At 38.8% G+C, this 12,992-nt stretch overlaps 1 protein-coding gene across 2 annotated transcripts in view; it reads left to right on the top strand.

Moving 5' to 3' along the window:
- Window positions 1–12,992, top strand: part of zgc:153184 (uncharacterized protein LOC751652 homolog) — a 29,464-nt gene that overhangs the window by 5,257 nt on the left and 11,215 nt on the right. For both annotated transcript variants that reach the window (XM_036563289.1, XM_036563281.1), the window contains exon 2: window positions 12,640–12,723. In XM_036563289.1, the coding sequence (XP_036419182.1) occupies window positions 12,640–12,723 (84 nt within the window). The remainder of the gene's footprint in view (window positions 1–12,639; window positions 12,724–12,992) is intronic.

The raw sequence follows: 12,992 nt of genomic DNA, 5'->3' as shown, positions 1-12,992 counted from the left end.
TATGTAAATAAGGAAGCAAATCCTCTACAGAGAACAAACCTAAATATGGCAAATTTTAGTCCACAATTTTTTATTAATTTGCTGAGTTTGACATATTTGGGAAAAATAAAATATAAATAAAATATAAAATATTTTATGTTTTATTTTTCCCCCAGTTCAGCCAATAAACAGTAATTGTGCATTAAAATGTGCAGAAGTGTGTTCTCTGTTGAGGATGCATTAGGATGCATTAGGGGTTCCAAATTTCTTTGCGGACTGTTTTACCCTACAATATATTTTATGACAAAACTGTTATAAACATTGTCTCAGCCTTCAGGCAATATATTCATAACCATTTCATGCAGCAACTTTATGTAAGGGAGCTTTTAGAGGCATTGAACCAGTGGTGTCCAGTCTTATCCTGGCCAGTGTGGCTGCAGGTCTTCATTCCGAACACCCTGGATCACAACTGATTCTACTTGTTGCTCTCAGTCTTTAAACAATTGATTTTGACTGAAACGAAAACCTGCAGCCACAGGGGCCCTTTGCAACTAAGATTTGACACCCCTGTCTTAAACTCTTCAGATGTCTGGTTCCTATCAGGACCATTATGAATAATTTTGACTAAGTTTCTAGAACTGAGAAGTTCACATAAAAACATTGAATGACTTTGTGTACATTTTAATCATTTCATTATGCAAAAGTGAAAACATTTGAAAGAGGCTTTCTCTTCTGTCAAGATCTTTCCGTGTCCATGACAATGTGTTGGTTCTTCAAGGCCGCTGCGCCTGTTTGTGTGTGAAGTGTGTCTGATAGGGCGCTAGGCCACATGCCAGGCATCTGATCTTATCAGCTCCTTAGCGCTCTATAAGTCTGGTATGCACCTCATCTTGTCTCAGTATGGACTCCCAGTGACTGCACACATCTCTGACTGCTACCTATCTAAAGTAGGACAATACAGAACCATATCTTAAATAGAAATGGAGAGATGAGCAGGGGAATGGGTCACTGGAGACAAACAAATAGAAGGAATGATTTCCCATCTACTCATCCTGGAGTAGACAGAGCTGTATCACTTACATGGTCACTGTAATTGTGTCTGTTATTGCTAACAGTGATTGGTTCACCAGGGCAGTATAAAATCCATTTAGCAAGGCTGCTGTTCATTAGCTTCAGCTTCATTATGGTCTGGCAGATGGGAGGTGGAGTGTTTTCTCATAGGAACTGAGGAATTCAAAAGTGAGGAAAATCTCAGAGGGTACTGCATGCTGTGGGCTGATAAAATGGCTGATTATATCAGTCCTGCACAGACTTCAAAACTGCATGCTTCATTGGGTGAGAAGAATAGCTTAGTTCCTCTCACCCTGTCTGTGCAGACGCTAGCTAGCTAAATTTTGCATGAGCAGCAAGATGTAGTGATTGGCTATCTGTCACGAAGGAAGCAGATGTTGGCCCACACCCGCCCTTGTTGGTAACCATCATACTAGAGTTACCATGTCAGGACTAGGGTTTGCATGCTAAGGTTATAGTAATCATACTAGATTTAGAGTTATCATGCTAGATTTAGAGTTAGCATGCTATGTTTGAGTTGATATCCTGTGGTTAGAGTCATCATGCTATAGTTAGGGTTTTCATGCTAGGTATAGAGTTAATATGCTATGGTTAGAGTCATCATGCTAGGAATAGAGTCATCATGCTAGGGGTAAAGTTTTGCTAAGGTTAGAGTTACCATGCTAGATTTAGAGTTATGTTTAGAGTTAATATCCTATGGTTAGAGTTATCATGTTAGGGTTAGAGTTATGCTAAGGATTATCAAGCAAAGGTTTGGGTTATCATGCTAGCTTTAGACTCATCATGCCAGGATTTGGGATATCGTGCTAGAATCAGAGTGATCATGCTTGGGTTCAGTTTATCATCCTAAAATTAGTGTTACCAAATCCATCTAACAACAATCCTGGAGAATTGTTTGGTAAACTTTCTATGAATACCATGGCAATGAGCACCTAAAACACATTCATAACATATTATAATGCATTCGCAAGGCATTATAAACATGGCTATGAATATTTATAAAAATGAATTACACTTTCTTTGTTTATTATGCATTATAAATTGCTAACATAATGAATTATAAGTAGTGTTATGTTATACTGTCAGTGCCAAACATGTCAGTCCCACCTTGCAGAGTGTAAAGTGAGACAAGTTTATTTATGCCATGGCATTTCCAATATTTTATTTCTCACTACAGGTGTTGTTAGGGCTGCACCTTCGGGGATTAAGTACAAAATATTCAGATGCCAGCCCTAAACAAATTGTCCAGCCCAGAGTTATTACTACAAATGCACTTTCCTTATCCTCAGCTATTACTTTAAAAATTATGTCACAACAAGCCAAGTACCCTTCAGGCTCCCCCAGAAACCCCCTTTGATATCATCCTGAGCATGACGTTACTGTGCGATGGTATGGAGAGTGAGAGGCAAGTTAGCAGAGTGTTATTATTGTGATTTGCTCTCTCACTGGTTCTAACATTAACCACAAGAAACCTTCACTTTGTAACATTACTGCACTGCACTAGCATCAAACTAACAGTGGTGTACACTGACTTTCCCATGTTGGGTGAAATACTACTGATGGCTCTGCTAATCTGACAATTGAAGCTTGTAATGTGTTACTGAAACACTGCAACTACTTTCTATGTTGCAGTGTTTTAGTAAATCCTTCAGTAATTACATCAATCTGAAGCCTCACTCTTAATATTGGATAAGTCTTTAGTATAGTATACCTCACTTCAAGCTGACAAATACAGCTTTTCTAATGTCTTATGAACACTACTTAACTTATGAATGCATTATACTATTTTATGCATGTGTTCGTAGCTTCTTGTAGACATGGTATTCATAGAAAGTGTCACCAATTTTTTTTTTTTTACTGCCTTTGAGTATTTGGCCCCTTAAATCTTCAGGACCTGCTGGTGGGTCCAAATTTCTGTCTTCCACTAAACCCACTTCTGTATCACAAAGCTAAAAAAGAAATGTGTGAAAATGTAAATGCTGAGGCTGAAACTTTATTTAAAACGTTAAAACATTTATTAAAAATAAATACATTATAATTTTGACAAGGAGCTCATTCAAAAGTACAGACAGAATAAAGAATGACACACTTTCCTGACAGAAACCTATGCTTGATAAGGATGAACAAGAGTTATCTTGTAGATGGAGCAGACGCCAAGAGTGTTCCTTTCACTGTTGCGTTAAGCTGACGAGCGGGGAGTGGGTGAGTGGGTTGGGGGTGGGCAGGGTTGATCTCTCACTGTATCTTTCAGTATCAGCTGAAGGCTAAACTATCATCCTACCAAAATCCCGAAATCCATCCGAATACCTACAGGACCTCCTACACAGATCACCTGAAAAGCAGTCCATAACCCCTCCTGATGGTCCTACATGTTTTAGAGTAATCAACAAGGCATGACCTTAATAATCCACCAGCAGCACATTAACCCAGAAACAGGAGAGGAAGCACATGAGATGTTAGCAGTGACAGGAAGCTTTATGTCTTGTGACTTTTACATCTCTCTGCATCTGGAGCGCCCCTTTATGAACTGCTTCATGCTTGGAATGTGTATAAGTGCATGTCTGGACCATGTCAAAGCACTCTAGGGTGCTTAGCCCCATCCTGTCTCAATGCATTATTGATGAGAAGAGTCTGATGGCTATCTTTGCAGACCATGATTGCCTGACATTCCATTGAATTTGCCAGAACATGCTTTGGTCTTAGAATTCATATATCATGGTACTTAGAAAGAAGAGGAGCATATGTGTGGATCATGCACTGTATATGTGTGTGTTTAATCTTTATGATCACTAAAACGTGAATATGTACTGCGCAGGAATGAACTGTGAGTAGACATCTCTTCTGTTCAGTTGCACAAAGGTTGAAGAACGTTGTCACTGTCAATCATCAAGATCAGTTGTTTCAGTATGTAGTGTGTCCACCCTTTACCTTAATTACAGCTTCCATTCTTTTAGGTGACATGCTTTCAGTTTTTTTCAACGTAACTGAAACCCAAACACATTCAATGATTTTGAGGTCTAGGCTGTGGGGTGGTCTGTCCATTGGTCTGAGAACACCAGCAGCTTTACTGTCTGATAAGAAGATCTTGATCTTCTCAGCAGTGTGCTTGGTTCATTATCTTGCTGTTGGTGACAGTTTTGGTGGTCTACCAGGTCTAGCACAGTGGTTGAGACTACCATTTTCTCTCTTTAATCATTTTATGAACTCAAGTTTTGGAAACTCCTGTTTTTTTCACTTATTTTCTGTCTACTTTCCTCTTCCTTATGCGAGTGGATTATCTTATATCTAACCTATCTTCTAGATGACCTAGATTTAATGTAGATGCACATGACAAAAAAAATTGAAGGCAGTTAAGGTGAGTTTGGGCAGTTACTTGTTTGAATGTTTGTGTCTCTTTGAAGGGCAGCATACACCATATGGCAAAAAGAATGTGGATACCTGACCATCACACCTATATGAGCTTGTTGGACATCCCATTCCAAAACCATGGGTGTGAATATGGAGTTGGTTCCCCCCATTTGTGGGCATAAAAACTTCCACTCTTCTGGAAAGACTTTTTTTTAAGGTTTTGAAGTGTGTCTGTGGGAATTTGTGCTCACTGAGCATTTGTGAGGTCAGGTACTGATGTTGGACAAGAAGGCCCAGCTCACAATCGTTCACATTCATCTCAAAGATGTTCAGAGGTTTTGAGGTCAGGGCTTTATGCAGGCCACTGACGAGTTCCACACCAGACTCGTCAAACCATGTCTTTATGGATCTCTGTGATCAGCTGTGTGCACAGATGCACAGTCATGCTGGAACAGGAAAGGGCCTTCCACAAACTGTTGCCACAAAGTTGGAAGCATGTAATTGTCTACAGTAAGTTTGTGTGCTGTAGCAATAACATTCCCCTTCACTAGAACTAAGGGGCCAGATCCAAACCCTGAAAAACAGCCCCAGACCATTATCCCTCCACCAAATCTTACTGTTGGCACTATGTATTCCAGCAGGTATCGTTCTTCTGGCATTCACCAAACCCAGATTTGTCCATCAGACTGCCAGATAGTGACGTGTGAGAACATGTTTCCACTTTCATGAACTAACTTGTGGCACAGGTGGCATCCTATGACAGTGCCACGTTTAACATCTCTGAGCTGTTCAGTAAAACTCATTCTACTGCCAGTGTTTGTCTATGGAAATGGTTGTGAAACACCTGAACTACTGTAGCTGTAACCAATGTAATCAGTGAAAAGGTCTCAGACCACCTTTTGGTACAAAGTACTGTACTAAACACCAGAATGAAATATCAGTTTTTACCTGATGAAAACTGATGTGTTTACACTGTATTGAATTAAATAAGCAACTTTAAGTTGAGAACCACAGCACAAAACAGTAAACTGCATTTACTTCTTTTTGTTCCTCACAAACATTGCAGCACTTTCCATTCACATAGCACATGCTTTTCTAAGTCGGTACATAAATATTATTTGTATGACCTACTGTGCCCATTTGTTTATTGCTTAACTAGAGCACTACCTTAGACTTTATTTCACATTGGTTGACTCATTGCTCTGAAAAAGTAAAAGTGACAAACTTTAAAGAACTTTTCAAGTACACAAGAAGCTGAATGAATGAAGAGGTTTGTGATTCCAGTGGAAAAGTGATGATGCGATTTCAAACACATCATGTTTTCCTGGAAAGCTGGAGCGACAGAGAGAACTCGTGAGTCTGTTCTAGTTTTTCTAGCATTAACAAGACTTGGAGCTGGCTGCAGTTGTATGGAGTAACTTCTTGGCAGGAAGACTCAGCCAGGACCCAACTTTCTCCAGCTTTAATCCACTACACTTTAAATGAACGTAAATATCAGTAAGCTCGAATACTACTCAGTACCAGACTCCACTGGGACTGCTAATTCCATCACTTCTTCTTCCTCATGTCTGCCTTCAGCTCCTTCTGCTCCTACAATGTCTTTCCTTTTAAGATTCATCACCTTCGCCTTACTTTCCATCATACGTACAGCACATCCTGAGGACAAGATTGCCTATATTTGGACATGAAAGCTTATGTAAGAACTTCCTGGTGCTTACTGGTTAATTGCAGTAACTCTTTTTTGTAGAAAGTATCATTTATAGTGCATAAAATCATGTGTCTGTGCTGCTGATGGTAATCATGGTTTGACAAAGGCTGTGTTTGAGGATTTGTTAGTTCTCTGTGCTGTGACGTTTTCTGGGAAGTCATCTGAAAACTGAAGACTTTTAGTATGATGTGTAAGGCCCCAGCAAATGAGTTTCAAATGCAATAGAAGACCTTTTGTTCCTTTTAGTGGAAGGGATAGCACTTGAGGTTTAGTCATTTAGTCCATGTGTTCTCTGTGTAATGCGCCAGGTTGTCATATTTGGGAAAGGTTACTATATTAAGTGAATATTTTTATGAACAAATTGAATGCTTCAGTGAATTAAAAAAAAAAAAACTGCATCATCTAATTTCTATACTTTGCTTAACACAAATGTTAACTCTGTCTGTTCCTGCACAGGCTGTGTGGTGTTGTCTCATATCACTGATTCACACACTTCCTGTATCAGAGGATGATGGAAGGGAGAGATATGAGTTGTGTTGTTGCCGTGCTCTGAACAGGCCTGTATAGCTTTCTCAGCTGTACACTGGGTCTTAAACTCTGCTATTCTTACTGTAACTCTTATATAAAGGGAGGTTCCCTGGACATAGTTGATGCCTAGTCTCAGACTAAATTGCAATGCCACTTGCTGAATCATTCTAGGCTTAGGCCTAAACTGACCAAAAGTAACTTACAGTAACTTTATTACAAGCTGAATTTCTTCATTTTTAGTCCATCCTTTATTTTAGGTAGGCTATGTTTCCATTTATACATCCTAAGAAGAAATACTGTATATGTATGTATGAACTATATACTGTATATATGAAAGTCTTCTGCTTTTTGCCCTGAGCAAGATGAAAACCATACAGAACTATAGAAATCTGTGGCTAAAGTTTGGCTTGCGGGAAAATGTTCTCCCTCTGGACATGCTTTTATTTCAGGGTCACCAACAGACAAATGACCCAAGCTTACATGGCCACTCGGCTGGGTTTTTCTCAGGCCCAAAGCCCCTAAAATAGAGTTGGCCCAGTCCTCTCTCCCACAGAGGACCCCTCTCCCTCTCGCAGAACCATGAGCTCTTATCTCCTATAGGCTACGAACTGGGATTCCTACCCTTAGGTGGCCTACAGGTTTTCCCATACATGGTCTATGTTGTCTGACAGCTTCACAGCTGCTGTAATTTGTAATAGAAAAAGCAGCTGTATATGATAAACACATGCAGCTCAAAATTTGAATTCCAGTAATCTGTACCACTTTTTTGTAAAAACGACATGCTGGAAGAAAATAGCAAATTGCTCCCTGCAAAATGTTTACATATGTATAATCTGTGCTGGTGATAATTTCATATTTACTCAAAATGTAGTTGATTTTTAATGTAATATTTTCAATGTGTAAGAGTGGATTTTAGTTACACAAAGGTGAAAACAATTCTGTGGTTTAAGAACACATCATGAATCTGACAGACTTTTTTTTTGGTTTCTTTCTCAAGAACAAATTTAAGAAAAAACTTTGGAAGATGTTGCTGAATGAGGCCCAATGTTGAGATGATGTTAAAAACCTTGACCATTTTAGTCCCTGATAGTATGATAGAAAAAAATAATCCCATCCCCAGTTGTAGAGATGGGCAATTCAATGATATGTATTACATCACATTATTATCATATTATGCTTTTTTGAGCATGTTGTATATATCATGAGTAATTTAAGCTGCACTGTGTATGTTTTGGGGATTTGGAGACCTCTCTGGTGAAAAATATGTAATTACACTCAACATGAAGAGCAGATAAATCTGATGACTGCGAGTGTATTGAAAGAATATTCAAAGAGAACCTCAGTCAAAACTCAGTGAAAGATGTATTTTCCGAGGAGGTAAATGAATTAAAGAAAAAAATCCAGTGAAATCTGACCCGACAGCTCTGAAATCATTATTTCAGGCTTTACGAAGTGACTTGAAGCAGTGCCCAAGCACTATATTTTAGTATGCTTTTTTCTCCTGACTCAGCAGTAGTTCATATTTCAGTTTAACAAAACAATAAAAAAAAACACTAACCAGCTGCAAGTTTCATTACAAGGAGAGCTTAATTATTCCTCGTTGATTGAATTTAGCGTGTGGAACAAAAATCTATTTCTGTTTTTTCTCTGTCACAAACCATCAAACCTCAGACAAACTGCATATGGTGATAGTTATTGTGTGTTATGATAAAGTATCACGATGATATGTTATTACTTTATAAATGATTTTGCTTTATCGCCTACCTCTAGTTGTTAGCTTACACAAGTGAATTGGCTCACACTTAGATTACAACAGCGCTTGTTGATAAATCATGTTCAGATGTTAAAAGCATTTTAGGCTGCTGTAGCTGGACTGGCTGAACTTGAATTCTTGAATGCTGCGCACAGTAACTGTGCAGTACTGGCTCTTTCTGTGGCCTTTGTGTTGTTATAGGAGAGTAGGTCATTTTTCAAGCTGAATAAGGAGGAAAGTTTTGGCTAGTGTCCAAACGCTTTGTACTAGAAAATGTCAGCTGTGGCTAATCAATACAACAATATATACAATGTTTAATAAATACTTGAGTCCATTGTTTTCTTCTGAGCTTTTGCACAGTGAGCGCTTGACCAAAGGGGTTTTGTTTTTTTAGGAGACAGGAAGGAGTTAACAATCATGGGCGCCAAAATAATGAGTCAAGGGTGGGTGGTCTCTGGGGGCTTCTGCTTATCGTGGATGAAGAAAAGGAACTGCAGGAATTTCAAGGGAAGCAAATCACAGAGAAACATTTGCTGTCTCTCTCTCTCTCTCTCTCTCTCTCTCTCTCTCTCTCTCTGTATATGTTTGCATTGTTAGTATATTTAGGCTGTATCTGCGTGCGTGCTGTAATTCGTTTCTGGGTGGAGGGATCAGGTAGATGAGGTCACTGTGAGCGTGGAAACACAGTGAAAATAAAGAGTGTCATTAAAATGGGGAATGTGTGTATATCTGTGAGACTTAGGAAGAATGTTGTGGGAGAAGTGTGTTAATGTTTCCAAAGACTTTGGCCCTGGTTATCCAGACACCCCAAGCTACAGGCAGCAGCGAGAAGGATGTGTGTGGGCAAAGAGTGCGCTGTCCAGAAAAACTCCATCAAAGTTTACTGACCCTGCTGAGAGCAAAAAAAAAGGAGCGCAAGAAAGAAGGAAAGAGCAAAGAAAGGCACTGTCATTAGTTCAAAGTAATGCTGTGACTATCGATTATATTACAAATAGAGTTATGTAATGATTATTTTGGGGAGTTTTACAAGGAACAAAGCGCCTGAAGAGTTTCACAGAAAGCCATTCCATAAAATGGTTACAAATACGCTGCCTGATGTCTGAGACATTATTTTAGGAGAGTTTTGAGATAAATTTTGGCCTTAAATGTAGGGAGACGTACTTGCAGGATGTTGTGAAGCTAAATATGCCCCTTATTTTCATCTGATTTATCACTTCATTATCATCATCAGTTCTACAATTTCAGACTGCAGTCCATCTGTTTCTCTGCATACTTTATTAACCCCCTTTTACCCTGTTCTTCAATGGTCAGGACCCCCACAGGACCCCCACAGAGCAGGTATTATTCGGGTGGTGGACCATTCTGAGCACTGCAGTGACACTGACATGGTGGTGGTGTGTTAGTGTGTGTTGCTGGAGTTTTTAAACACTGTGTCCACTCACTGTCCATTCTACTAGACACACCTACCTTGTTGGTCCATCTTGTAGAAGTGCTGCCCACCCAAATAACACCTGCTCTATGGTGGTCCTGGAAGCTCCTGACCACTGAAGAACAGGGTAAAAGGGGGCTGACAAAGCATGCAGAGAAACAGATGGACTACAGTCTGTAATTGTAGAACTACAAAGTGCTCCTATATGGTAAGTGGAGCTGATTAAATGGACAAAGAGTGTACGAATAAGGAGGTGGTTTTAATGTTATGGCTGATTGTTGTATCACGTTTAATTAAGGAATTGTGACAGCCGTAACTTTCTCAGACTCCTATGTTGAAGAATCTTAAAGCAATCATTCAAATGTATTCTGATATATCGTCACTGTCCAGAGACAGCTGCTGTGCTCCAGTGATGCAGAAAAGTAAAAATCTAAAAAAATAGACATTAGTTTTTCTTTAGACAGCAACGATATGCTATTACATTATCTCCTCATGGAATGTGAGGTGGGGAGAGAGAGAGAGAGAGAGAGAGAGAGAGAGAGAGAGAGTATAACGGAAACTGCAGTCACTGTGATTCCCCAGGCAGTTAATATGATGTTAGTCAGCTGTGTTGATGTTCCCCTCCCAGAACATACTCCTCTTTGTTCTGTGAAACACACACAAACCTTCCCAGCCTCTCTACTCTCTCTCTCTCTCTCTCTCTCTCTCTCTCTCTCTCTCTCACTGTCCCTCCTAATGCTCCTCTGGGTTGATGTCACCATTTCCCTGCACTGCTTTTCACGTTGTGCAAGCCCCTGCATTTTCCTGTTGTTGTGAAGAAGTGGGAAACATGATCAGCCTTTTAAAAAAAGCACTGGCTGAATTTGGACCTAATCCTCACATCATAGTTTGTTTTATGTAATGGGGCAGAAAAATACAGAGATATGTAAAACTACCACTCGCTGCCCTGCAAGTTTGTAATTCTTTCTCTCGCTCTTTCGGTGGTCCACTTTTGTGGGAAAACTGTGTCAACAGAAGAATAAGCTAAAGAGTAAGTGAGGTTTAAACCGCCTCAGAAGTGCACGGGTCAGAGAACATCCAGCAGCAACAGCACCGTCGCTCCAGTAAATCCATTAACCAAACACAGGCCAAGCCTACAGTTCTATAATTCATGGAACATGTGATATCTGAAGCTGCCTTTGTGGTAAGGGTGTAAATCTCTGGCCTTACATCAATTTGATTCAGGTATGATTCTTTAGGAAATGATTCAGTGGATCCTATAATCTTAAATTTCCCCACAATTTGATATGATTGATATGATTGTTTTGGTATAATTCAGCATTATTTACATAAAACACACTGAATACACAAATGTGCCTGGAGAAACTATTTACATAGTTTGTTCTTAATTATTTGACAGTGATTATACAGATAAATATTGTTACAAACATACAACACATATACTATATGCTGAGCTTCTAGCTAAAGCATGTACAATAGGTAAAACAAAATAAATGTATAGTTATTCTTTTTAAGTATTCTTCTCATGTATAAATGTGAGCACAGTCATATGCAAAAGTTTGAACACCCCTGGCAAAATGACATATTTTGTTGCGTTTCTAAGTTAAATTAAGTTGACAAATCTTCCTCAAGGAAATTAATTATGGCATTTTTGTGCTAATTGTAGTGCTTAATTTCTGTTTGTTTGCTGAGTTCAGCCCTAAAATGGACTGGCGACCTGTCCAGGGTTTTTCCTGCCTTCCGCCCAATGACCGTTGAGATGGGCTCCAGAACTCCCCGTGACCCAGAAGGATAAGCAGCTTAGATAATATATGTGTGCTGAATTTAACATATTGGGAAAAATAAAACATAAAATATAAACATACAATAACTTTTGCACAGACCACATTTTATTTTTTATCTGTTTTTTTCCAATATATTAAATACAGCAAATACACAGTAATTGCGCTGTAAAGGAAGTGTTAACTTATTTTCTCTTGGAAAATCAACAAAATGTAATTTGACCAGGGGCACACAAGCTTTTGCATATGACTGTATATGTACAAATGTGATAATCTATTTGAACATGTGAATACAAATTTGTGTTCATATCAATGACAACTATGGGAAATAGACAAGAAATAGATAAAACATAGGTGAAGAATCTTATTTGGCCATTTGTATACTTTATTTCACATTATAATAATGATATGTAATTCATTCTAACATATATAGTTTCATTTTTACTCCCCTAGTTTGTAAAATACATTGTTAACCTTGGGATACACATAACATAAGCTGAATTGAACAATGTTACATTTGGGGTCAACTCAAGGCTACCCTAAATTACCTTACTACCTTAAACTAATTAACTCATTAACCAGTAACAGCAGCTTTGATGTTAATGGCATACTTTACTGTTAGTTAAAGTCTTTGTGAGTAGGAAATAATACATTATAATAACACATGTTCCTTCTATACTGTGAGGTATTTCTGAATGAAACATGGTATTAGAAAGAGTGTCTGAGTTAGCTGAGTGTTATTTGCTTATAGGTGAGGGTGGTAGGAGGGGATTGGAGAAACATATTTTTGGTTGATATTATATGTCCCCCTCCCTCTGGTGCATAGTGATTTAATCAAAACTCAGAAGACGTCTTCAAGGTTCGCAAAATGCATTACATTTTGATGGAAGATTATGAGAACACATTTTTTTTTCTTTTAAATGGTTTATGATGAATTGCACTTAATATGACTAGGGACATGAATTAACATGGTAAAAAAGTACATTCTGATGTCGGGTAGATTTTCTTAAGGCCATAATGATCATCTCTTTCACCTTTTCAGGAGGCATCTCCAGTCAAGCCATCTGTGGCAGAACTGGCTGGAAAGTTCAAAGGCCATGCACACCCAATGCCAGTGACTGAGGAGGTAATACTTCATTTCTTTCCCTCCACATTATTCCAGCAATGCTCTGATAGAACTCAACCTTCTGCTAACCACAGAACCTGACAGACCTGTTAGCAGTTGCATGTCTTACTCATTTTACATCAGTCCAAAGCACTGGAAAAATGATTTAACACTGATTAAAAACAGAGCATGCTAATCCTCATGAACTTACACTGCATACATAGCCAAAAGCATGTGGACACCTGATCATTACACCTATGTGAGCTTGTTGGATAACCCATTCCAAAACC

Source organism: Colossoma macropomum, unplaced genomic scaffold (assembly GCF_904425465.1).
Source record: "Colossoma macropomum unplaced genomic scaffold, Colossoma_macropomum, whole genome shotgun sequence".
Classification (NCBI taxonomy): domain Eukaryota; kingdom Metazoa; phylum Chordata; class Actinopteri; order Characiformes; family Serrasalmidae; genus Colossoma; species Colossoma macropomum.
Note: the sequence above shows the minus strand (reverse complement) of the source record. Positions and strands in the feature narration are given on the sequence as shown.